A 27870-nucleotide genomic window follows, 5' to 3' on the forward strand; every position below is an offset into this window, starting at 1 on the left:
AGCTTCAGAACCGTTTAAAGAATTCTCTAATTGTCGAGAACTTTCAATTTCTATCCTAATATGCCATCTATTTATTGTAGATAAACCAGACATCGAATTCTCACTTTTAAAAGTGTTACAGATAACTGAAAAGTATATCAGCTAGTAACGCAAATATTTAGACAACGGTACCCTTATAAACGGCCCACCTGGTCAAATGATTTATAATATATACAATATTTATCAAATATAACAAAGCAGAATGTTAATATAACTCGAATTTAGTCAATTGATATATAACACCTCATATCGGCATCTTCAGTTATTTATAAATATTTATAAAATGGCCGCCTGTAACGGCTCAAGTTCTGATAAAACACCATACAGTGTGCAATGAGGGACATTTCAGCACGACTGGTTCCACATTCCACATTATTTTTACTATTGAGGTGTCTTTATTAATTTCAGGTCAGTCCAAAAGGTTTGTCACTTCCGGTTGGACCCCGATGTTTAAAATGTATTGATGCCTGTCCTGGTTTAGAATTACATTATTGGCGGTAAGTTATATGATATTTTATGCTATTTTTGTGGTAATCGGATATCCGGACTTGGCGATGACATTAGAATAGCGTTCTTTGCACTAATGGAATAGCTCAGTCGGCGAGAGCTGGGATGCGTTTGGTTCGAATCTCCCTAAAGTCAGCCTGGTGTCGGCTTTTAACCACTATCATCAACAGATAAGATGGCAGCATGAGATGGACTTTTGCCAACCCGACATTTTCTTGTGCTTATAAGAGTTATTCGATATTTGTAATCGAATTTCACAATTTCCTGTATTGCACACTGATTGGGGTTATCTCATTATCGTTTAATTTAAAAAGAACTCGCTCCTTTACTCTTGTTAAAAATATGTTTCCGTTTATTTTACACTTTGCTTCTGCCTGTACATATTATTAAAATACATTTTTAACAGTTGCGAACGATTCCCTGTATTGCACATTGATTGGGGTTATCTCATTATCGTTTCATTTAAAGAGAACTCGTTCCTTTTCACTTGTTTAAAAATATGTTGCAGTTTATTTTACACTTTGCTAATTTACCAAATTATCTGGCAGAATGTTTAAAATACCAATTCAGAAAACCTATTTTTATCAGATAAAATTTGATAAGTTTTCGACGAGTCAAACTTCTTACTTCTGCAAGTTCAATTAGTATTGAGTTACCTGCTGCACTGTAAAAATACTTCGTGAAATTTCATTAAAATGTTTGGCAGGTGTAACGTTTTAACGATTTTTATACTTACAAAAGAATGAAAGAAAAGGTGCAATAATTACTGCGAGGAGTGTCACAGTGCAGGGTGTGTTAACACTTTCCGAAACACATTAAATCACTGTGTTCTTCGGCTTGTCAGTTGCTTAATTGTTCAACTGCATTTATATATACAAAAAATACCAACATCCCAAGTACTGGCTTCTTCCCGTAACCCTTTCGTATTTTAAAAACATAACTATGTTTTATTAAAATTTTTAAGAAATAAGGTGGAATGTCTGACAAGTTGAAGATAGCAGGCTAAGAGTATTCCTGGCACTGTAGTTCTGATAATGGTGATATATTTAACCTCGGTATGAGATAAAATCTAGGTTGATAGATAGCACCGTTTCTGTGATAACGAGCACCGTTTCTGTGTTAACCTTACCTTTCTAGGGGCAGTCTGAAACACTTATTTCTGAGATATTCTATATCCGGTTTAAAGGGGCAGAATGACAAAATTTCCTTATCAAAAACGTTATATCGATACCGTACCTCGTCTATATTCAGCGTCCTTAAGCGCATTAAGTTGGTACAATACATTTTTTTCCATTTGTTAACATTTTATAAAATCTTCGCCTGGAAAAACATTTTACAATTGTTGATTACCTCCCTTGAACTATGTGAAACTTGCCGTGTTTCAAAGATAACTACACAACTACCGATTCCATTTAATCATATTCTACTATACATTGTAACACTTTGGGTACGGCGTCATCGTCAATACATATTACATAATATAACTTAGTTTCGGTTTCAGAATCTGTCCCACGTGGGCTTTGATATAGGACCATTTCTCTAATAGAGTAAAATAAGATTCAAGGTTTGTTACCCTTGGACTATTTTTATCAGCAAGGCAAAATTCGCCATTTTTTGGTCGTATTTTTCTGCTCTATGCAGAATACGGTAACACGATGTTTTTCGATTGCTAACCGTCGTGGAATCTTCCATACGTCACTTAAAAGGTAGTCTCGAACTTACGTTCTTTTATCTATTCCAGGAAGATCTGTAAACATTGTCGCTGTCCGCAAGAAGATCATGACATCCAGACAGACAGAGACCGAGATTTTCGACCAATCAGCTTACTATTTGATTCCACCTTCTCAGCCACAGACAGCAAATCTGATTGGTTGGCCAAATTTGAAAAACTGAACCTCCAGGACCCGGCTGTGATGATGAAGATGTGTTCACCTCAACAAGATATGATCATTTCCAGATTAATCAGCGAAAATATCGTAAGTTATCAAAAGTCATATATTTGAGCTGGAACACATGGGGCAATGTATGATTTCGTCGGTAGTTAAAAGTCTTTTGACTTTCAACCTGGAAGATTTAGACTAAACGATTAGACGAGTGATATTACATGTATTTGAAAATTTGGTCGATGAGGCGAAAACCGTGTTCACACTGCCATAAAAGTTGCCCTCTTTAAGTGAACAGTACTTGGTCTGGACTTGCCGCGGATAATTTGTGGCAATCTAAACGCGGCTTGAGTCAGTGAATTATTTAGACGACTAGATGCCTTTAATAAGTGAGAGCACCAGGTGTGGGTAAAAATAAAACTGGCATTTCAAGATGTTTTTTTGATAATCTTTAGATCATTATTTTCTCGCCTTCACTAGACTAGAATCAGGTATGATATAGTATGTGTTTGTTTTGATAGAATTATTTCAGTTTAAGTCTTAGATTATCTGTCTCAAGTATAGATCGTCAACGAAGATAGATAGACTAATATATCATAATATTCTTTTTAAACACCAAACAGTGTGAAATTAAATTGAGATAAGCTTAAAGGGATAGTCGCCTCAAAATTCCCATTATCATTTCAAAATTCAAAGACAAAATACGCCATAATTTTTAAAGCACCATAACAGACTTTTCTACAGCCCCCCTTACATGATATTGAAAGGCGAAGACAATTAATGTCATAATTTTCAAAGCACCATAACCGACTGAGCTACACACCTCTCACTATTGAAACCATACATAATATTGAAATGTGAAGACAAATGGCGTCACAGTTTTCAAAGCGCTCTAAATGGCTGAGCTACAACCTCTCCCCTTTGAAAACAATACCTGAAGACAAACTCTGACTAATATGTTGGTAATTTTCAAAGCACCATAATCAACCGAGCCACAACCCCTCCCCATTTGAAAGAATACCTAAAGACAAACTCTGACTAATATGTTGGTAATTTTTACCTGACGGTACCACAAAATGTCAAAGTTTATAATAATTTCTACCCGACAGACGAAAACTTATGGCAGACACACAGCACGACCGAGATTCTTCTTCAGAATACTAGTAGCAAAAATGTTATCAATCAAATGTGTATCCGATTCGTCTAATCATGATTTATTTAGGGTGTGCGAGTAAGACGAAATCCATCCCTTGATAAGCAGGTTCTTAAAGGCATTAAGCCGTTGAACCTATAGCCTTACCAGCTGATAGAGATTAGTTGAAAAGAAACCCGTTACTATCAACAAGCAACTAGTCACTATTCAACAGAAAGAACTGGCACAGGGTGAGCTATTTGAGCTACCCGTTACTCTTTTCAAGGAGAAAGTCCTAATTAAGATGCGTTCACAATTAATAAGATAATATCGTAATTGACTTGAATGATATTTACGATAGCGACGTACGACTAAACGTCAGACCACAAATCTGGAATAGTACAAATAGAACCGACAAATGTTCCTGATGAATACGTACTAGACCAGATAGTGTCTTTTGTATCGCTTGAATATAAAGATTGACCAGAACATAAAAGAAATTCACAAATGATAGATGTGCGGAACGACATCCGGCAACCGGTTGGTGGTAATTAAAGCCAACAACTGTATACTATATGAGAACTCATTTGATCTTCTTACGTTTATTTGATTCCTAATTAATAACTCGGAGGACGTTGACTCTAAAGGGATGCAATCCTCAAGATATCTCCAATACCAAATAAGGCTTAAAGGGATATTGTAGTCTAGTAGCTTTACACAATAATGGAGCTTACTTACTAGATTGTGGTCTGATGTGTCTTCAGAATGAAAGGATGTTTGATCAACTGTTGCCACGAAGAAATTGCTAGCTGAAGCAGTCGTTTGTTATTGAATCATAGACGAACAGGGCGTAAATTGTCACATTGAAAAGTGATACACACAGAAAGGAATATACATGTAGTGCCATTGGTCTAAAGTGGTCTCTGTACTATAGTCGCAGAGCACTAGTGGAACATACACATTTGGTTTACTCGCTGAAGAACTGGGCCAGGCATCAAAATGTGTCCATCTTTAGGAGGTTTTGAACCTACGGCACATAATATTAGATGACTATATCCCTTCTTGAAGAACGTTCTATTGTATGAAATGAGTCTTTAATATTGCGGATATATCGTGTAATAAATGGCCTATTATTACTAGGTCTGACTGATTGATTGGTTCTTAGTATTCTGGAAGTCCAAGGTCCATGATCTCGTTTGGATTTTGAAAAGATCAAGATTCACGCCAGAAAGTAATTATTTTCCCTAAATATTCATAATATAGCTCACAAATATAATGGTTCATGTACTTCATATTTCCATTAGGGATTACCATCCAAGCTTTAGTGGAGGTTATGGACACCGGTCCAGTGGGGGCGCAAGTCTCCCAAAACTGGGGGTACAAATAGGCGGCAGATTGACAAAATAGGTGGACTGCTGAAGCTGAATTCAAAATGTAGGTTCCCCCTGTAAAAATTTCTAAAAAGGAGGATCCTGTCTACCAGCTGGTCTGTCTGTTTGTGGTATACCAGGAAGGCAAACCATTTACACTCAAAACTACTCTCAACCGCCCCTCCCCTATACCCTTACTGTCTCCGCCAATGGTTCCTGTCTACCAACTGGAAATCTAAAAGGATCTTACTAGAAATTCGGTTACTGATAGTATGATAGTTGTTAAATCTGACTTACATAGTTTAAAACAAGTTGAAATTATAATCTTCTTAGATAATGTAATAAATACTCAATACCACCATGCCAACAATAATAACGCTTTTTAATTCCACTTTAAAGAACTTGCATCTTGTAATTTCTTTCAATATATAGAGCCTGCTAAATCTGGAGTCTGATTGAGCGGAGCTGGAGCTGAAAGAAGCTTCATTTCTGAGAATGTTGATGACAAAGCTTTCAGGACTGACAATGTTTTAAGAGTATCCCACGAAAGAGCTTGAGGTTCCCGTCTATATACCAGTGAAAGATCTTTCTTTTCTTGGAGGTTCCCGTCTTCCAGTGAAAGAGCTTCCCATTAGCAAGGAGTCTTGAGTATCCTGTCTACGTGGGATTCTGCCAGACGACCAGTAATTCAACGACTGGCTGTATGCTAGGACGTAGAACTCCATTTCTGGAAGTTATATCATATCAATATCAGATATTTACTAATCATTACAACTCTGATGAAAGATGAAGTCTAATCATAACCAGGTGATATTTAAAACATATGACTATTGTTTACTAGGGCGGTGGCACTCGACTGACAGTTAAAATAATCTTAGGTCGCTGGGTGTCAACCTGGAGGCTATGTCACATGATACATGAAAAGTATCTCATGTTGACAAGGTATTAGACGGAGCTCGAACTATATTGGCATTGTGAAAATCAATTACTCTTTAGATGGGAATATAGTCTAGCTGGATCAAGGGTTACATTTATCAAACTGACTCGAATACCCTCATTGAATCAAGATGAACAACTCGTTGGTACCGTGATACCTGTTAAGAATTTGTTCATCTGAAAATTCGTGACTCGTACCACCCTGAATCTATTTCAAACAAAGGTGTTTATAACAGAATCGCGAACACAGAAAATTCTGGCGTTTCTCAGGTGAAAACAAACAAAAGCTAAAACACGTTTCGTCCCAGGTATACGCCGATTCTTGTACCAATATCTCAAACCTGTTACATGATACTGGATTACACCAAGTCTTAGTCTCGTTTCACGTTTTACTTTCTAATATTTGCCACCATTTTTATGGATTTACATTCTTTATAAGCAGGGGTAAGCACTGTCACGTTCAAATACTAGATATTTCAAATGCTTGATATTTCAAATGCTTGATATTTCAAATGCTTGATATTTCAAATGCTTGATATTTCTAATACTAGATATTTCAAATGCTTGATATTTCAAATGCTTGATATTTCTAATGCTTGATGTTTCAAATGCTTGATATTTCAAATGCTTGATATTTCAAATACTTGATGTTTCAAATACTTGATATTTCAAATACTAGATATTTCAAATACTAGATCTTTCAAATGCTTCATATTCAATTCTTGATGTTTCAAATGCTTGATGTTTTAAATACTAGATCTTTCAAATGCTTGATATTTCTAATGCTTGATATTTCAAATACTGATAATTTTGATAATAATTCCATGCCACAGTCTTCTGATAGTCAGCACTTTTCCCAAGAATTAACGCTCAAAATAAGCAAGGCGCGTTCTGGATATTTCAAACCTGTTGTTGAATAAGACAAGATGAAATAACAGATATTTCATCCTTGTGGACAATTGCTCATGCCATGTTTTCTTGACAGTTGCCACCCTTTTATGGATTAACATTAGTTTCAGTGAAATTGTTGACTGAATATTGGGATGGTGCATATCGACGCTACCTGTGTCCCCGATACACTCTGCGTTAAAGCAGTCAAATGTCAAAGCGGTCCTGTCTCGTAAGAATATGAATTCAAAAACCAGTTGTACCAGATGGCTTTTTGTTTCTGTCTGAAATATGTAGAGTAGATATTCATCTATTTGCATGAGTTAAAAACAACGCTGATGTTTGAATTATTAAGATATTTGTTGTTAAAGTTAATGGTTTGTACAGAATGTACATCAATAGTAATTGGCGTTTACATCAATAACAACAGTTGAATCGCTGACAAACGCTGAGTAATGGCATTCGGTACACACGTACCGCAATATCGCTAATGGACGTTACGTCGACAAAGCTGATTCATCGACTTACACATTATGCGATTACACGGCCGAGGCCCATAGCACAATCATTCAAATATATTGCATATTGCATAAGCATAGTTCATCTATTGAATCATCTATATTGATTCAATTAGCTAAAACGCCATTGGACGCTGAAGCCTAATCATCAACGTTAACCCGTAATTGGGTTCACTGGATTAGCAATATTATTAATAGACGCTAAAGTTATGGGGTTCACTGGCATAGCTATTTTGTTTTTGACGCTAAATTCAAATCATCGCCTGATCTCAAATCGATATTTGGTTCACCTTATTACTTTATAACAACCGAACACTTATCTGTTGAAATGTGGGTATCAACTAAACCCTTATCTTTGGCGGTGTGGATCTCAGCCTTTTCTTTGGAAATGTGGATTTCAAAATGAAATGAATGGAGTTTTACGTCCTACTTTTCTGCACCATGTGAGCTAATGAAGACTGAATGTGGATTTCAAGTGGCGACGTTGGGATCAACGGAATCCTTATCTTTGGCATTGTGGTGATGTGGATAACAACTGAACTCTTATTGATAGAAGCAGATATATAGACACATGCAACTGCAGCTGATAAGATACCGTGCTTAGTAAGCCACCCAAGTTAAAGTGTAGACTGCACTATACTAAGACATTTAGATGTATGAAGACACCCATAGTTTTTTAATACTAAATGGTTTTATACCGAATGTATATTTTTGTTTTACCCAAGAAGTATATCGCGTTCTAGAAACTAAAACAACAGATGATAAATCATCCTATCTTCTTACCTAATATCTAAATAAATTAGTCACGAAGAGACTCAGATAACGTAACATTAGTGGCAGTATTTTGGCACGATACGTCTCATTATTTATCATCATTTGAATGGTGTTTATCTTCCCAATGATAAACTTTTGATTTAGTATGGACTAATGAGCTGGGATTAACCGATAAACATCGACACATGAGTAAACGATATTAAATAAATTGGAGTTTTGAATTGTTCTTGTTGAACTTATACATACCTACAATGCCATGCAGTTGGCAATGAGTAAAATTTAGTCAGAAATGCGGTGTAAGCTTGATGTTTTCCGATTCAAATGGTTGAGTATTGGTGATATGAAACGAAAGAGCACGGGGTCTTGGTTTATTGTCTCATCTTTCGCCTCGCCCTGTGCTTTCTTTATTTCATTTATATTGTTTTTACGACCACTTTCACCTCATAATTATATGCTTATTTCAAAGACGTCCTATTTTTTTCACCAAAGACCGACCATGAGATGTTTTGAATCGACAGCCAAATTTTATTACATGACATTGTTGGCACGAACCCCAATACATCAATTACGATGACGAAAAATAAAAACAAAATGACATAATACACTTATAACGTTCTTGATTGGCATAACTCTGTTATTAGTATATAACTGCTCCAGTTTCCTTCAAAAGGAATATTGTTGCAGTGGGTTTGACGTGGAATGATTCAATATCGCTGCAAATTTTGCTTTATAGTTAAAAGATGGCGGTAAATGAAATCAAATATAGTTTCATTTGCAACTCTTCGAAATACTATTGTACTCATGAAGACATTGAATAGGAAAATGCACGTGCATTTTAGTGTATAACGTTGGATTAAATTTATCCATGTATTTTCAGAAACTATTTACCAGAAGCACGCGCACTTTGGTGTGCGACATCTATTTAATACGATATGTATTTATGGAATTTATGAATAAGGTTATTTCTTGTATTTCAGAATTTTTTCCTAGAAGCACGTGCATATTGGACTATAAACTAGATATATTATTGTACGTCACGTAAACAAGTATGTTTTTCTTTTCTAATTTCAGAGATCCCAGAAATATGTTTCCATGTTGCCGGAAGACAAGCAAGAGTTTGCAACACAACTGCGCAGACGTCAACTTCAACGACAACTTCCGTTACATGACCTTGACCCCCGATTTTGCAACAGTCTGACAGAAAAGGAGCTACCGAAATATGAGAAATTCTCGGAGAAAAGGCGGAAGAAGGCCGCGGGAATTGGGAATATCGGAGAAGTCAATTCTACGGAAGGAAGTATGGTAGGACAATTTTTTTTAAATTTTTGAAGCACGATCTCTTTCCAAAAATCTTTGCTAACTCTCCCGGCACCTGCCCACAAAAAATGTGTTGTCGGTTGGCAGCTAAAAAAAAAACTTAGGGAAATCACCGGTATTTACGGGTTCTATAACAAAACGTATACCAATTTTTATGTCAAAACACAAAGAAAAGATGGACCTCCTTACCAATCGGGAGTTCTTACGCCTAAATGTCTTATGTTAAAGCTATCATAAAAAGATACTAAAAATATATTATATTTAACATCTGATCTATTTCTGTTTACTCGAACGTCATTTAAATGACGTCATGTTTTCACAGACGATTAAAGCAGACGTAATTCAATATTTTGGCGCCATAATTTAAAAAGATTCTCTGATTTATGGTCTTTTGTCTGCTATAATAGTCTTTTGTTTAGAAATATCGTGTTCATAATTCTTTCTTATCATCGCCTGCTGGATGATAAGACATTAATTGTTTGTGAAACGGTAGCTCAAATTCTAACGTTTGTTTTAAATTAAAGGGACCTACCGGTATATGCCTACATTATACCAATTTCGATTATAAGTACTTTAGCACTTAGATTTAAAAATTACTTCACACGAGTTCTGGAATGGGGCGCATTTCAAGAGTAGGTTTGGCCTATGATCGTGATTTCTTAAAAGACTAGAAAATAGTTTAAGTGAATGATAATCAACGACGTTCTCGTTCAATGCAAATTAAAACAGGACATGGTGTAGCACTTTTATCAACATGAAATAACCAGATAACCTCTTTACAATCCCTTTCCAGGGATACAGCCGTCTACATTTTTTCATATACAAGAATAAGCTTTACAGACTTTTAGAGCTCAAGTTAAACTATCCATAATTCTTTTCCGATTTTAATTCTGAAAATGATACGGACAATAGAAACCGAGCTCTATCACCTGTTGAAGCAAATATTTCGGCGAATATACAGATAGCTAAAATTAAACTCTTTAACCTGGTAAGCACATATTTCGATGAATATACAGATAGCTAAAATTAAACTCTTTAACCTGGTAAAGTAAATGGGCTATTTAGACGACTGCACCCCTTTATAAAACCGACTATACGTATACATGTACTCGCTTTACCAGCTGTTTGAGCACAAATTCTTGTATAACGTTACGATATGATACACCTATCATATATATTGATGATGATATACGTATAGCTCTAGGATAGTAATAGAATGATTTCTGTATTCACGTGTTGAAATAACCTTTCTATCTGTACTACATGACTATTTTTATTCTCTACTGCTCGAGGCATTATTCTAGAATACTTAACTAGATTTTAATCAATACTGTCATATGATTGGTTAATAATAAAATTCAAAGATTTTTGTGATTGACCAATCAGATGACTGGACCAACATCTTCTTTGAGAAAAGTAAAAATAAACGTTTGCTTTAGGTTTCTTTGATAAAACGTCACGATATATACAAATCTACAATTTTTAAAGGCTGCTTTCTGTCAAAATGTTGGAACCACCACCCAGCGCCATCTATTTACCCCGCCCTTTCTAACCCACCCCCAAAATGTCTATTTGCTGTTCTATCAAACTTTTTCATTGCATACAGTATGAGTATTGCCTCTCTTCTTTAAGAAGCACCTGCTTGGCAAAAGGTGCGGTATGTGCAATAGTTGTATATTGTAGTGTAATCTGATACGCAGAAAATTCCTCTCATTGCACACTGTATGACGTTGCCTGTCTTGATTTAGAAGCATCTGTTTCAAATTGAAGTAAAAGGCGAGGTAATTGCATTAGTTTTTATTTTAGTATAATTTATAACCAAAATTCGATACGAAGATAATTTCTCCACTAAAAACACAAATTAATTCAATATGACTTGACTTTAACCTTTACAATATTATTTTTTATGAGGCACTTTAGATATATTATATTCTTCAAGATACACCCAAATTATTTTAAACTGTTCTTTAAAGGGAACGATTCTTGTAATGCATACGATTCTGTTTCCCAAAGCTTGTTTATGGAAACCTGTCTAATTACAACTAGACCAAACTTTCGTTCCGTTTTTATTAACTTTTAATACCGGAAGTAAAGAGTCTCGCCTAAGAAGACACATCGAAATTCTCCATTCAGATTCAGCTTTACGGAAACTGCCGAGGATTGCCGAATGTTATTTTCCCCCTTTTAATAAATGGTGCACTTTCGTATTAATAAATTGATGATATGGCAAAGAAGCATTAAAGAAACTTCAATCGTGGATGACCCAGAATTAATATTCTATTAATCAACTCAGTATTAATTAACATTCAGCCAAGTTATTAATCTTCTCCTGTGGAAATCTTTTTCATGTTTGACATGTTAATCATCTCAAGTAGTAATTCGCGGCATGAGAGAATCGTTCACCTGGTAAAATTACTGTGATTCCACACCGTTGTGATTACCACTGACTTAATGCACTGTCGGATACAAAAAGGTTTACATAGTTTCTTCAGTCTTAAAGAGATTGTAAAGAGGTTTTAAATACTTTTTATGTACAATAATCTTCTAAGAGACCACCTCCACTAAGAAACCGTTTTGGATTATTCCTAAGAGTGGTCTCTTAATACATTTTCTATTGTAAAAAGCATAAAAGACGACAAGACGCCAAACTCAGGGACACTGATAAAATCTATTTACACCTTTCCAATTTTCAATCAGATGTCTGTTGTTCTTGCAATTCCACTACAACTAGGACTACCGTGCGGCGACTTGCATGGTATTTGCGAGAGTGACGTCATACTCGACAACCATGAACGTCATTCGTATGCAAATTTGATAGATCATAATCATGAGCCATTTAAATTTGTTTCATACCCTAGCCTGTACTAGTACCCTGCTTAAAAAGGGATGATAAATTGTTACTTCTAAATTTTTTGTAATCGATATCCCAGGGCTCCTGTTCCCTCAGGACCATCTAACCGCTTCCGGTGGTCCGACCCCTCAGACCAACCTGCTTGCATCCCAGGATGGAACAAGAGCTCTAGGTCGCCATAGTTCGTCTTCTTTCTACTTTCAGAAGTGTCATTGCTGTAAAGGTTTAATGGAGAACAGAACTGTAGCAGTATTTGCTGGTCGAATGGTTGGAACCTGTTGGCATCCGGGATGTTTCATGTGTAAAACTTGTAAAGAACTTTTAGTGGATAATATATACTTCTACAAAGGAGCAGAGATATATTGTGGACGACATTACGCCGATCTTCAGTACCCGCGATGTGCTGCTTGTGATGAGGTGAGTTAAGATCCTTAATCCTAATATCTAAATAAAGTGTCTGCTCCACCCTAGGCCTGTACATTTGGGAGAATCAAACCCTCCCTTCCCCGAAATCCAATATGCTGCAGTGGTAAGTGGTTCGACGATCTCCAGTATCCACTAAACGCTGCTTGTGATGAGGTAAGTTGTTAGAAGTATCCACAATATGGTGCATATGCCCGCTAAATGCTTTAAGGCAAGCTGCTTGTGACGAGGTTAGTTGTCCAAACGATCTCTAGTATCCGCAATGTGGTCAGTGCGACGAGGTAAGTTGTCTCGATGATCTTCAGTACCCACCAGTCCAAACAATCTAAAAATCAGCGATGTGATGCTTGTGATGAAAAGATCTCCAGGATCCGCAATCTGATATATGTGATAATACACTTTTGTCCGTGATGGCATTACGAATCTCCCATTGTCGGAATGGTTTTCGAGAAAAGTCATCATGCCGTACACTTTTAATTAAGGCTAAGGCGGTTATTATCAAAGTAAAACTAAAACTTGATAATTTTATACCGATTTTACCATACATTGAGGTAGGTATTTTTCGACCAACAAAACCTAAAAAACCAACTTGTTCCAATCGTGAAGTTGGGTGAACCATCTGCCTGCCAAATACAGGTAACAAAAATATACAGCCAAGCCTGGTGCCCATTAGCTAACTTGTAACAATAAAGCACATGTTCAAGCCGAGTAAACATCAGTTCTGAAGTCTTTTTATATCAATACACAATGGAGAACGTGACCTTCAGATTAATGCCAAGGTCATCATTGTACAAAGGAACCAATGCTAAATTCTATCTACGCCCTTAAAATGTCTTAATCTTAAGAAATTAAAGAGCAAAAAAGGTTTTCCTCTGGGACACTGATAGCATCGATAGCAATTCCAATTCAGACAGATACATAATTTAGAAAACTTTTTAATGAGAGACCCAAAAATACTGTGATAGCTCTAATTGGCCATATTTTCTAGCGTACAATCCAACAAAAAATAGTGCATTTATAATCTTCCGTGTTGCAAGAAAAGTGCTTAATTATGTCAAGGTTTCAGACAGAGTTAACAATAGCTTGAAAATGTGAAGATTTTAACATCCTACCTCTGCCAATTCACCTATCTAGGTCGTCATCTGTGTTTCATCTGTATATTTTCAGATAATATTCGCTAGGGAGTATACTCAAGCTGAGAACAGATCATGGCATGTTCAACATTTCTGTTGTTGGTGCTGTGATGCTCCGCTAGCTGGCCAGAGATACATCGCTAAAAATAATAACCCTTATTGTATTGTTTGTTTTGATCGATTGTTTAGTAAGGTACGTATACATTACTAGGAAGGAGAGAGAGGGAGAAAGAGAGGGGGATTTGGGGGCGAAAAATCTTTCTAAAAGGGCACGGAAATTATGATAATATATGGCTTAAATCCTCCATTTAATACAATTTTGAAGAATATTCTTTCAATCTCGTTTTTTTTGCACTCACTAATTACGATTATTACATGCTCACATATTAGGCCAAGCGTATCACGTGACAGTGAATGCCAAACGTCGGATCTGGTTATTGGCGGTCAATTTCTGGTCCATGGGTTTTGTCGATGGAACTTCATTCGAATACTTTCGCTTTTGTCTTTTCAGATATGTAGTACATGCCAAAGACCAATTACTGCTGATTCCCCGGGAATGACCCACGGTGACCTCCATTGGCACGCATGCCCACATTGTTTCAGCTGCCATGTGTGTGGTACAAGCCTTATAAACAACCATTTCTTATTACGCGAGGGAAACTTGTATTGCAGTGTGGACTGTCGGCAACGTACCTTGAACGTTCATAAAGCGGCGCTGTCGAGGAATTATGCAACTTAAAATTACTCCTTGAACTGTAACATTCAGGAACGAGATGCAAAAACAAACTATCTTTCACTTTCACGTCTTCTTATTGAAGAGCTCTACATCAGAGTTATTTCCCTTTTCCCAACTACAGTAAAACCTGTCAGTGCGACCAAGAGAAACGTATTTGTAACCAGCATCAATTGATGAAGTGTGGCAAACAAGAAATTACTATTCTGGTAACAAAATTGATAAAAATCCAAATCTAGGAATAACTTTTACGAAATTAAACTACTTCGGTCTAAGAATTTTAAGAAATTCGCCTGTAGAGTACTTCGTAGTTCCAGATGAATTGCTGATTAATAAACTAGTTGGCGTAAGAGAAGGGAGATAAACACGTAAATAGTAACGCCGCCGGTTAGAAAACTGCAAGTGACATAACAGTCGCTTTGACCTATGTTCGTGTTTGGATTTGGGGCTATACGGTGTGTAACCATTCATAAAAATCTAAAAGGATTCAGATAATTAACTTCCAACAGATTACATATTATTATATTAAAGTGATGTAGTCATTTAGTTATTCGCTTTACAAGCTACTCTAATGATACCATTTTTAAAGGGATATATTCTACCAATTTTTTAATTATTCACTTGTATCAGCTGAGGCAAACATGATTCGAGATTTCAACCTTGAAAAGTAATACGGTAAAAATACAGGACTTTTGTCCTTTAAAATCCATCAGCTGATTAAGTGAAAATCTAGAGGAAAATATCCCTTGAATTTTATACTATAAAATATACTGAATATAAAGTTTAAACGCTTATAGACCACTATATACCTTTACAAGCCGTCAACTGATGTTTATCGGGTGTTTATCTAGAGGAAAATATCCCTTGAATTCAAACGTACGCCGCAAGCCACCGTGTAATAACTAATATACTGAACATAACGTTTTTAATGATATTTTGACTTTAGAGTGGATTAGACGCTTGAATAATGATACTATATCTGTATAGCTGTAGGGAATAAAATTGATATAGTAAGCTCGACAAATCTGGCTCTACCTGTTCCTACCGAAGGAATGAACGCGTCAGTATCCCATCAGTATATCACGCCGGGTAGAGTCTGATTTGTTGGGCTTATTATATAGTATAATATGTGTTTTATGCAAGGATTCTTGAAATGGTATAAGGTTGAATATGAGAAAATTCGATGTTTGAAATAGTGGCCGTTGTTTGACGTCAATAGAAAATGCTTTGTCGTTGTTTACGCGCATAATGCTGTATTCGTTACGATTAGGTTGAAAATTTTACAATTTGCGGAAGCAATAACCACCCCTATATTTATTTGCAACACATCTCGAAATTTTAATATCGTCCCATGTGCTCTTTAGTTGTACAGACGTAGGTTATGTCACACACAAGGAGAAATTTGACTTTGACGAATATTTTGCAAACTTTCCATGGCCAAATTAACCGAGAGGTAACGAATGCAGCATAAATTCTACGAATTTGACATATATTTATATATATATATAGCATAGAAGGTGGTGATAACTGCTGATTTTCATACTTACATCGAGTGTTGTTATTTGGGCATTACATTATTTTCAATTCACTTCGAAAGAATTTTTTTGCGCTTCGAAATTCAATAAAATAAAATAAAATAAATACCGATGATCTAAGACTGTTATTGCTCCCGTTTCACTTCTTGCTATGTAACTTTTTAAAACGTTTCTAAATCCACATGCATTCTTGAAGGTGACGTTATATTGTACCAGAGTAGCGTCCCCTTGTTGAATGCACGTGCGCAAACGTAGTTCGAAACTGTGTGACATTAATACACATGATAACTTCTATCACCCAGTCCCATTTTGTCTACGCACAGCTGTCTAGTCGTAGACAGAAGTCTGAGTGTCAGAGACTATGCTATGATAGTTATGATGAGAAATTCCGTTTCATTTCAAAGTCTATATAAATTTCAATATTTATTGAAATGATAATTAAAATTTTTGTCATTTATCAAAATCTAGCAATCATTTATATTTATGTTCCCACAAATTACTTGGTTTGCAAAACTAAGACACCATCGAATTAGCTGGTTTGCAAAACTAATACACCATACGATATTGATGCTATTTAAACCTATAGAATGTGCAATATGTTGCTTTGTTTTATACTAGAAAAAAAACACGTTCAGCATGATATTTTATTTACAGATTACATCATTAGAAATCGTAAAGGGATGTAGTACTCTAATTATTAAAGGAGTTTTATTGTCTCAGCCTATTTATTGTATCGGCCTACAAGTTTATTAAAGGCGCCCTCACACCATAGCGAGCACCGAACGTAACTCAAAACTCAGTTATATGAGAGTTGCGTTCGAAACTAATAACCGTTGTTCGTATTCGCAACCAGAGGCAACTGGTGATGGCTATGGTGTGAGAGCGACTTTAAGCTATTTTCAGGATAGACAACTACATCCCTTTAAACTATGTTTATAATATACTTATTGTAGTTTATTTTAAAATTTATTCTTTGCTAATTTATTATAATAAAGTTATTTTTACTATATTTGATTGGCTAGTGGAATTCCAGGGGATGATTTAGCCTTACAATACAAGTTCTATGGCGTCACAAAGGGGCAATTTGAAGATGAGCATATTATAATGATACGATGGATAAAAAGTGCATATAAGGATTTCTAGCTTATGTATTTGTATAGGAGCAACTTTAAGGTGCTATTGGTCTTGGGATAGATGTTATTAAATCGGGATGTATGGTATGATTGGCCTGTAGAGTGATTAAGCTCCTCCTTAAGAAATTGCTCTTCCCAAGACACACCCCGAGAGCTCGGTCCCGTAGAATAGACCTGCGTAATCCAATAAAAATGATGTACAAGAAAAACACAAATTTTCACAACGTCATTAATTCACACTGTAACTTTTCTCCTACGTCACACAAACCAGTTATATACTAATACAATAAACGCTGTAATAATTGTAATAAATTAACGACTCCGTCAGTTTATTACATAAAACGTTTCGCTCATCACGGCTGCGAGAGATCTAATTGAGATGCTTGAATCGCCAATCGACATGTGTACACATTTAAGTATTTTCCGTGGCGTCTCGAAGTTCATTATGTACGTATCTCTTCTTCATGTTCCTCCTATAAACCACGACATTGTCCCATATTGATTGCAGTACGTTTTATCAACCCGTTTTTAGATTTATCACAACTTTAGATTTTAAGCCAGTTTATATGTTCATGTGGTAACGTCAAGTGGTAGCGTCATGTGGTAACGTCATGTGGTAGCGTCATGTGGTAACGTCATGTGGTAACGTCATGTATGTAGAACGCCCCTTTGTGTGGTAAGGTCGTGTTAAAAACGTGTCTTCATTTAATAACGTCATGTTTGTAGAGCACGCCAATTTATCTGCGTTCGTGTCTGAAACATTCTGCTGTAGGCCTATATGGTATTCCTCTCAAATTCCCAACTATTCCACTCCTTTCTATGCAGCCATGAATTTTCACTTGTATTCCACTCGTTTTATTTTGCAATTTGCTTCGATTTTGCACTTGTTCATTTTATATATAATTTACCAACGATGAAGCCTACGTCTTGTTCCGAACCCTTCTTGAACGAATCTTCTCATTTGAAAATTCAAAACATAGAATAATCATCTGTAACCTGAATTTTACCGCTTCCAATATAAATTCCATCTTTTGTCACTTCATCATATTCTTTCGTTTTCGTCCTGAAATGAAACGGATAAGGGTTTTTATATGCTACCGAGGCACGTTGCGGATACAAAATCCCCATCAGGAACGAGTGGGTAAAATTTCCAATAACTTTCCATGGCTCGATCATGGGCTTGGGCATACATGGAACATTAGCTTTTTTGTCCCCCTCCCCCCTCCCCTCCTTCCTCGTCCCTCTTCAAAATTCGGTGCTAAAAGGCGAACATACATATCGCCCCAAACGATTTAAAAGGTCAATATTAGCTATAAGGTTTATAGGCGAGTCATTCGGTTGTAAAAAGACTACCAAGCGAAGACTTTTAGTTCTGACTTCTAAGTACCGAATAAAAGAGACGTCATTGGTAAGAAGATTAAACGAAAGTTACTTACGGTACAACGCCAGATGAAACTTTTTTGTACAAACATCCACAATAAATGTGTTTGCAGGCTTCGCGGAACTGATTATTGGTACAGAAATATATAATAGGATTCACCATGCATCCCGCTTTACAAAACATCGTGGGTATGGTCGTCACCTCGATCGGGAGATCCGGTATGATTATGTAAATAACACACACTACGGCATAGGGTGTCCATATAATTAGAAATGACATTACCAATATAATACACATCTGAAGAAAATGAAAATTGTTTTTGTGAGTATATGGTAGCTTTAAGTAATGATAAATAAATTATACAGGAAATTTATCAAAATATGATTTGTTTTTGTAAGTACATGGTAGCTTTAAGCTGTAAATATACCAAATAAACGATATTAGGCATGTTTAGCCTAATCTCCGAAAGATATGTTGAGATGACAACTAAATAATGTCAACATATCCTTCATTAAAGCTATCATGAATTAATAAATAAATATATATATATACCTTTGTATCAGTGAGTCAAGAGAAAAAAGGGAGATTACGTGAAAGCTTTCATTGAAGCAAATGTATAATAGACGATTCAAGAATAATTACTTACTATGGTCACTTGATGGTCGGAGACAACTTTATGGATCCAGAGCATGTCATTCATTGTAGTGAGCGTGTGCTGTCTCTGAACATTCCAACATTTTAATTTCTGGGTCGTCTGGATCACGTGTTTATAGCAGTAGCCAATCACAATCACGTGTATAATATAACAGACAATGATGGTGCACACTAGATATGTGACGTTCCGGTATTCACCGTTGGCCCAATCTAAACTGCATGAGGTTCCAAACGGTTCCAAGGCGTATCCACCCCAGCCTAACAAGGGGAGACCAGTCCATGTTAAGGCATGAGTCCAAATGCATATTAAAACGCGTTTTGTATTGCGGTCATTCAGATATTTTCCTGAAAAGAGAATAGAAAACCATAAATCTAGGCGCATCTATTACATATATATATGATTAACATTGATAAATTGAATCTTTCTTTTCTAGAACATGTTAGCTTTAAAATGACATAAACCATTTAATATTATATAAAATAAAAATAATCAAGAAGAAATGGGTTCAATTGAAAAAGTAAAACTTGGCTTAATCTTTCAAACACACAGGACATTCGAGAAGAAATGATTTAATTGTCTTCTTTTTTAGAACATGATAGCTTTAATTTGACACAAACACATTAAAATGATACTTGTCTTCGAGGCTAAAAATAACAGCTTTAATTGAGAGGTTGAACTTTCAAATAACTGATTATATTTGACAACCAAGAAGACAGGGTTCATTTATAGAAATGTTGAAATTTCGCAAAACGTATTATGAAAATTATCCGAATATCGATTCTGAGAATTCTGTTGACAATTGGTCTGATACAAATCAATAACAATGTCATAAAAAAAACTAGATAACAACATTTTTCTCCACGTAAAAAAAAATCGAACTGGGCGTTTAATATAGAGTCTAAATAGGAATGTTTGCAACAGTCTGACGTTTCCGGAGTTATAATGTCATCAAGTTCGAAATCTGTTGAAAATGTGCGATTTCGGATCGAGATAGGGCGGTTTCGGCCGTATTGCGAGTTATGGTCACTGTTCTTCGTGTGAGTGTGGCCGGATGTAGGCGGATGTTGACCCCAACACCTTGACCTTGATCTCTGTAAATGCACGTGCATATTGATACTTACGATTTTCAGGTCGGCAAATCATGATATATCTATAGATGCTTATACACATCAAGGTATTCATACTTCCCAAAGACAACAAGAAACTTATAAACCCAGTTATGGTGCAGGCTACATCAGAAAATATCCACTGTCCGTAGAAGCCCGAGATGGTGGTTAGAGGGTATCCGGAGAAGGAGATGCCTATATCTGCTATTGCCAGGTTGATAATCAACACATTGTGTGGTTTAGCTCGTAGTTTTGGATCTCCGAGGATGACAGATAGCACCAGGATGTTGCCCAGTGTGGCTAAGATTGCTGAAAGAAAAAACAAAAGATTAACTTTACAAAGAGGACACTCATGTGCGTTCAGAAGCCATGTCGTTCAACTTTCCAAACCATTTGCATCATTTTCACATTTTAAAAAGTTGTTTTAATGGGACAATGTAACAGTCTGTGCACATTAAAGATACCTTAACAGCTGAAAATGCTTGTTCAACTTTCCGTATTTCACACTGATTGAATCTCCATTCTATTTCATAAAATTTTTTGCCACATTCGGGTATAAATGGATACAACAGACATCTTCTATCTATTGGAAAGATAGAGCGGAAGAAGCGCCATGGGGACAGAATTTTCATTAAAATTTGTTTGATTCTTAATACAGATTACAGAAATCAAGCATGAATCATGTAAGCTTGTTTCATTTGGCTCTATACATAATTTGATATTGGACCAGTCGTGGCAATTTTAATATGACTAGATTGTTTCGCCTTTTTTTTTTAGGAAGTAGACGGTGTATCCAGTCCTCTTTCTTAATATAGACGGAAAGACTGTATACTTCATGGCTTATTTGTTGAAAGTCTTCCTTTCGGGGTCTCTGATTAGCTGTATTCGCTAGCGTACAATCAAATCAAATTGCTTCATTGACAAACTTCCGTGATACAAGAAAAGTGTCTTATGATGTCAAGATATAAGACTGAGCCTTAAGCCTTGAAACCCCATAAATCTCGGACGTGATACACAATTTCGTAACGGTTAGGACCAGACTCAAATGGTCAGATAAGAGTTTGGAGAGAATCTTTACGAAAACTGACGAGGACGATCGAATTGAAGTATACAACAAAAATTAGATTTTGATTTAATCCACTCGTCTGGTCGTATTAATATGGTTTTATTAACAATTCAATATGTTTTGGTATTATCTGTTTTCATCCGATTTCCCTTTTGGATTATTTCACATAAAAGCGTTCGAAAAAAATATCAGCTTTTATCAAAAAAGATGCCAGAACGATAGTCGATAAATTAATTGTTAAATTAAAAAACAACCCAAAACATGAAAATTTTGATGAGATTCTTCGGCAAAAATATGTGCAATTTAATTTTCCACTAAAAGGTTTTTAATTTGTTCTCACCAAGGATATGGAAGGATTTATAGAAATTATTCTAGAATACTTCCTTTGACCGAAATTACCTCCCTTTCCGACGATAACTTAATAGCGATAACCTCCCTTCCTGAAGAAATCTTCAACAGAGACTACCTCCCTTTCTGACGAAATCTTCAACGGAGATTACCTCCCTTTCTGACGATATCTTTAACCGAAATTACTTCCCTTTCTGACGAAATTTTCAACGGAGTTTTCGTACCTTTCTGACGAAATCTTCAACGGAGTTTTCGTTCATTCCTGAAGAAATCTTCCACGGAGATTACTTCCCTTTCTGACGAAATCTTCAACGGAAATTACCTCCCTTTCTGACGATATCTTTAACCGAAATTACCTCCCTTTCTGACGAAATCTTCAACGGAGATATCTTAACCGAAACATTACCTTACTTTCTTTAACAATGACTTTTGTTTGCCAGTTTAGTCAATGGAGACACAGTTTAAGACATCGGTTTCAAAAGTCGATAGATTAAACTAATTATCTTGTTTTTGTCTGTGAAATGATAGTTATTATTTTTTTAAAACTACGTCGGTTTCAATTGATTTATACTTCTCTATACGTCAATAAAAGAACAGAAAGTCAAGTGTGGTTCAATTGGTATGGTCGTTAGTTAGTTTTCAATTGAAGAGGACGTCTGCACCATCTTTAAGATAACAAGATTAGTGTTCAAAGACTTTAACCTCATTTTATTCTCCTGGGCATATTTCTAATCTTGAGGGAAGATTATGACGGCAAATTAAAAAGAAAGAGAAAATAACAATGTACAGATTTCAGCGCTTTAACCGGCTGAGCTACGACCCTCTCTCAAAATATAGAATTTCTTTTCAATATAAAACTGAGCGGAAAACATAGAACACCAAGGAATTTTGTAAGCAAGAGAGAAAAATTCCAAAAATTACAATGGAACAAATTTTCATAGATTGTATGGAGGAGTTCTGATAAGCCCACGATCGTATCAAATTTACAGAATGTTTTTAAATCATGGACAATGAAAATAAATATTATTAGCAATATGTATGTTAACCCAGTAAGAAAATGAATTGAATTTTACGTCCTACCTCTCCGGGGTTGGTTGGGCTAATGAAGACGGAACCCAGTAAGAGGGAGACCAAATTGACGAGCCAAAACTCAGAAACGAACCAAGTGCACTGGTAAAATGAGTCTAGCTCTAGAACAATTCAACTCAAATAAAGAATCAAAGACGTTACTTACCAACGAAAATAAGATAAATTCCAGTTGCCATATACGCCGAATCTGAAAGCCTCTGAACTGTCGTGTTTCCATCGGTGGTCAAGTTGTCCATTTTCTGTTTCGACCTTCTATATTTCTTTTTCAAAAATTTGACGAAATTGTACGGCCTATTTAAGTAAAATTTTTAATTCATTTGATCCAATTTGACCATCAAAACCAGAGAACCAAACATTAAAACTAAAGATTTCAACATTAAACTGCAATTGCATGTAGTAAGCCTGTCATATACTGGTCACTGGCTTAAGCTTTTGAATGATAGAGCCAACGATTGACTGTCCAAGTCCACCCGCTTGCAAAAGCTAACTAATTCATTTGATCACTTGTAATTATATTGCATTTTCTATGATCATTATGAAGATAATATACCAAAATTACATCAACGGAGGCAAGTAAGTAATAGCTTTTCGCACCACTGTAATAATACTATTAAATTTCACATAATTTTTTCACTAATTGTTTTAATTGTATACGTACAACAAACTACTCCGTTGGTACGTTTCCCCTTTCGCGCTGAAAACAACTGAGACTGAAATTGTTCCTGATAAATTCCAGTGTCTTTGATGCCACTCGCGGCTCTGACACTGTTATTGATTTGAGTGTATAATTGAACTTTTCCTACTAAGACTATTTGTCTGGCTTTGATATCCACAATAACAGCAACCAACAACGACATCCTACAACAACAATAACAACCAACATCAACATTGCATAACAACCGCCAACAATAAAAACCAACAACGACATCCTACAACAACAATAACAACCAACATTAACATTGCATAACAACCGCCAACAATAAAAACCAACAACGACATCCTACAACAACATTCAACAACGACATCCTACAACAACAACAACCAACATCATATAACAACCACCAACAATAAAAACCAACAACGACATCCTACAACAACAACCAACAACGACATCCTACAACAACAACAACCAACATCATATAACAACCACCAACAATAAAAACCAACAACGACATCCTACAACAACAACCAACAACGACATCCTACAACAACAATAACAACCAACATCAACATCGTATAACAACCGCCAACAACGACATCCTACAACAACAATAACAACCAACATCAACATCGTATAACAACCACCAACAATAAAAACCAACAACGACATCCTACAACAACAACCAACAACGACATACTACAACAACAACCCTTTTTTTTCTTAGCCCACATGGTGCAGAAAAGTAGAACGTAAAACTCCATTCATTTCATTTCGTATTGTGAAGGCTAATTATCACATTATTACTGGGTTGTTATTGATAACACCTAATTAACTTAATTGGTCATTAACGATATCCCTGTTTCAAATTATTTCCCGAGTCGTGCGCACTCAATAATGGTCAACGTCCACCAGTTTTGCTTGTACATGTACCTTAACAATATGCAGACTATAACACATCTTTTTATGGTAAAAAAAACAGTCAGGATTATTCCGTACATTTCTAATGAGAGACCAGAACTTGTTTTATTCTCAAGATCAATCAAGTTCATTAGGAAAAACAGAAAAAAGGTTCGAATGTCAATTGACTTTATAACCGATAAGAAATGCATGGAGTTTTACGTCTTGTTCTGCACGTAATTGGGCTAATGAAGACAGACACAGCCGTGCACTGTGGGAAATACTGCCAGGATATCGACGTTAGTTGTTTTCGATTTCTTTAACGTGCACAGCCTGTGGCACACGGGGCCTCGGTTTATTGTTCAAACTGGACAACTGGTCGTTTTTTCCATGTCAGCCCCTCTCACCTGCATATATTAACTTTAAAGGCTAGTATATTTGCTTCATATAAAAGAAAATCTTTCTGTTGTCGATGCAAGCATTAAATATGGCGCATTACAAAAACTACAGACGTCTGACTAATAGGGCTTCTAACACATGTTCGTTCTGTCCGCCGTAGTTTAAAGGTTTCCTTAAGAAAATTAGTGACTATTCTTTTTTTTAATTGAAATCGTAGCTTGTCTTCATTGTTAAAAGAGCAAAAGGGTGATATTTAACAATGGGCGTCGATACAAAGGTGAAAATAGAAGCAAATTATGGTCAATTCATGGAATCTGGATCTGTGGCCTAAACGTTGTGGCCTGGGAAAAACAATCTTCACGATGCCAAGCTATTACAATCCGTCTAATACTTTGACATCATTGGGCCGTTTACTTCTCTGAAACCCGTGCGACACCTGTCGGCAACCGATATCCGATTGATCTCCCTTGTGATAGTTGAATATAAAGCCTTGTACGAGAGCACAATTATAGAAGTGTCGCCTAAGATGGCAGACGAAAAATGTTAGTTAAACGCACAGCTATAATGTTAACAGTTTTTCTGTCGATAGCCCTGATTGGCTGTATTAGCCAGTGTGCATCAATCAAGTCGCTTTTACAAACTTCAGTGATACACGAAAAGTACATAATCAATGATGAATTAAGGGTTAAGAGGAACTTGGATGATGCGAAAACACCCTTTGAAGTGTCTGTTTTCCACTTTTTAAACGAATGCCCAAAGCAGATGAACGGAAGCGGCAATAGTCGACTATTATTGATGATTGCTTTAAGTCGTCTTAACTCCAACACTTCATTATAGAATGAATGGGCAATGGTTATAGCCTGTATCATCAAGTCACTCTTTATCTACGTACAGTCGTTACGCAGGAGAAGTCTGGATGTCAGATACTACCATTGTGGGTATATTTAAGTATATTTAACCGGAAGTGAACCATTACCCTTAGGAGTACTGGTTAATCAACTAATGTGCCTGATGACTTTGTTGTTAATGATATTTGAATGTGATACGCCATTGGCACTCCTTCATTAATGAAAAGAAATAGAGTTTTACGTCCTACTTTTCTGCACCTGTTTGGTGTAATGAGGCAGGGCAACGCCAAGATATAATTTTGCCATCGACAGTTGCAGGAGCCAAGTGTCGAGAGATCTTTAACGTGCACAGCCAATAGGATACAGGGCCTTTGTTTATTGTACCATCCAAACGATGTAGACTTTTTTTTTTATGTCAGCCCCTCTGACCTGCATCACTGACGATGGGAAACCGGGTTGAATCCGAGGTATCGCGACTTATGCATGGAGTGAACCCCGGACTATCAGAGTAGCGAGCAAGCGTCTAACTCACTGAGCCACTGCAGCTCTCAATGGACGAGAGAATGAAAGAATGAAAGAATGAAAGAAAAACCTTGATCATACCAATCATCCTAGTCCTTTCTCTGTGAATATTGTCACATGTGGCATGGTTTTATCAACACAAATTGACCCCAAAGGACTAATTCCGAAACAATGGTATTGTGATATGTCCATTCAATAGCATCATTAAAAACTTCGGAAGAAACTAGGAATCCTTACTAACATGACATGAAAGCCTTCTTGCCCACAGCTCGTTGACTTGTCCACAAGGCAAAATGTGTTGTCTTCATTCATTAAATAGTACAGAAATTCGCAGGGGCATCTCGAACTAGAAATAAACCAAACAAGAGTCGTTTAAGGAGATCTCCCACATAGACAGACTTCACTGAATATTAGATTAGTCTTAGACATCCGTCTGGACTCTTACAGCCAGACTTCTCCTGTCTACGACAACACCCTTCGTTCCATGTGCGTAGACAAAGTGGAACTGGATGAAAGAAGCTAACACCCTCCGTTCCATGTGCGTAGACAAAGTGAAACTGGACGACAGAGAATAAATGAGATTGGATTAAGGCAAAACGGATCTATTTATTTTAGTTGCCGTCAAACTATTTTCGTGTTCCATTCTGGCCAAATAAGGGTTAGTTTTGACCCAAATTGTCTATCTTGATTATAATGCGTCTTCTCACGTTCCTTTAAATGAACACCATTTACTATGTGTAAATGGTTAACCCTTTAACAACTCTCCATTGACCGGTTGACAGCACATCAAACTTCTTTCTATTCGATTATTATATTTTTTCATGAAAACATGATTATTACTTATAGAAAATTACACGTAAGAAATTATTTTTCTGATGTCCACACTGACTTGCTGTCGTAAATAACTAACTAACGTTATAACAGGAGATAAAGTTTTACGTCTGACCTTTCTGCACTGATCTATGTATTTAAAGGGATTGTAAAGAGGTTTTCTCAAATTTGTATGCAATGTATATCAAGTACATTGCTTGCTAACAAAATACTGCTGTTTTTCGGTTTCTTTTTCAAAGTCCAGAAATAAATTGCTGTTTTTTTTAGCGAATACTGGTTCAGATCCAGACTGGTCTTTTAGTGATACAGTCTGTTTTGGGCAAAACGGAGATACCCTCTAAATAACCAGTGACCATAGCACACCCGATAAAATGCAGAAAATAGGGACGCAAGACGTTAAATTTCATTTCATTTTATACCGGTAAATACGGTAGATAATCTTCTTGTGGTTTGGAGAAATAAGAAGATATTGACATGTCACCTTATTAATCAAGAAAATGTTAATTAAAAATGAACTAATCGGCTTAAGACTTATAATATTTTGATGAGGAATCTTTCAAATATATTGATAATCTTCATAATTAAAATCATCCTGTAGCTAAGAGCCTGATAGTTTCTGTGGAAGATCGATTCCAACATTCTTTGAACCATTATGACGAAGTACTTTTAAATGCTCCCCCCCCCCCCGCCCCCTTCAAATAACTTAGTTGCTCCTTTGGAAAGCCACACCTCCTAATGCACAGATTGTCTCATTCGTTCTCCATGCTTTTCTGCACTCAGAAGGGTGACTCCGTCAGTGTGCAATGAGAGAAAATGATTCATGAATATATCAACGACACTTGTATTAAAGCTTTTTGTCGTATATTTGGTATTCATATGAACAAAAAAAAAACTA

The 27870-nt window shown here is 36.2% G+C and overlaps 2 protein-coding genes across 2 annotated transcripts; one reads left to right on the top strand and one right to left on the bottom strand.

Moving 5' to 3' along the window:
• Nucleotides 1–477: 477 nt before the first annotated feature.
• On the top strand, nucleotides 478–14510 carry LOTGIDRAFT_116524 (hypothetical protein; the record flags this gene model as incomplete). The annotated part of the gene is made up of 7 exons (XM_009055268.1): nucleotides 478–536; nucleotides 2288–2470; nucleotides 5076–5130; nucleotides 9119–9349; nucleotides 12312–12632; nucleotides 13806–13964; nucleotides 14283–14510. Coding segments are annotated over 7 exons (1236 nt in total), but the record flags the coding sequence as incomplete, so codon positions are not given.
• Nucleotides 14511–18604: 4094 nt separating this feature from the next.
• Nucleotides 18605–23059, bottom strand: LOTGIDRAFT_116468 (hypothetical protein; the record flags this gene model as incomplete). Its single annotated transcript, XM_009055269.1, has 4 exons — nucleotides 18605–18850; nucleotides 19224–19552; nucleotides 20330–20623; nucleotides 22963–23059. Coding segments are annotated over 4 exons (966 nt in total), but the record flags the coding sequence as incomplete, so codon positions are not given.
• Nucleotides 23060–27870: the final 4811 nt, after the last annotated feature.

Source organism: Lottia gigantea, assembly GCF_000327385.1.
Source record: "Lottia gigantea unplaced genomic scaffold LOTGIsca_24, whole genome shotgun sequence".
NCBI lineage: Eukaryota > Metazoa > Mollusca > Gastropoda > Lottiidae > Lottia > Lottia gigantea.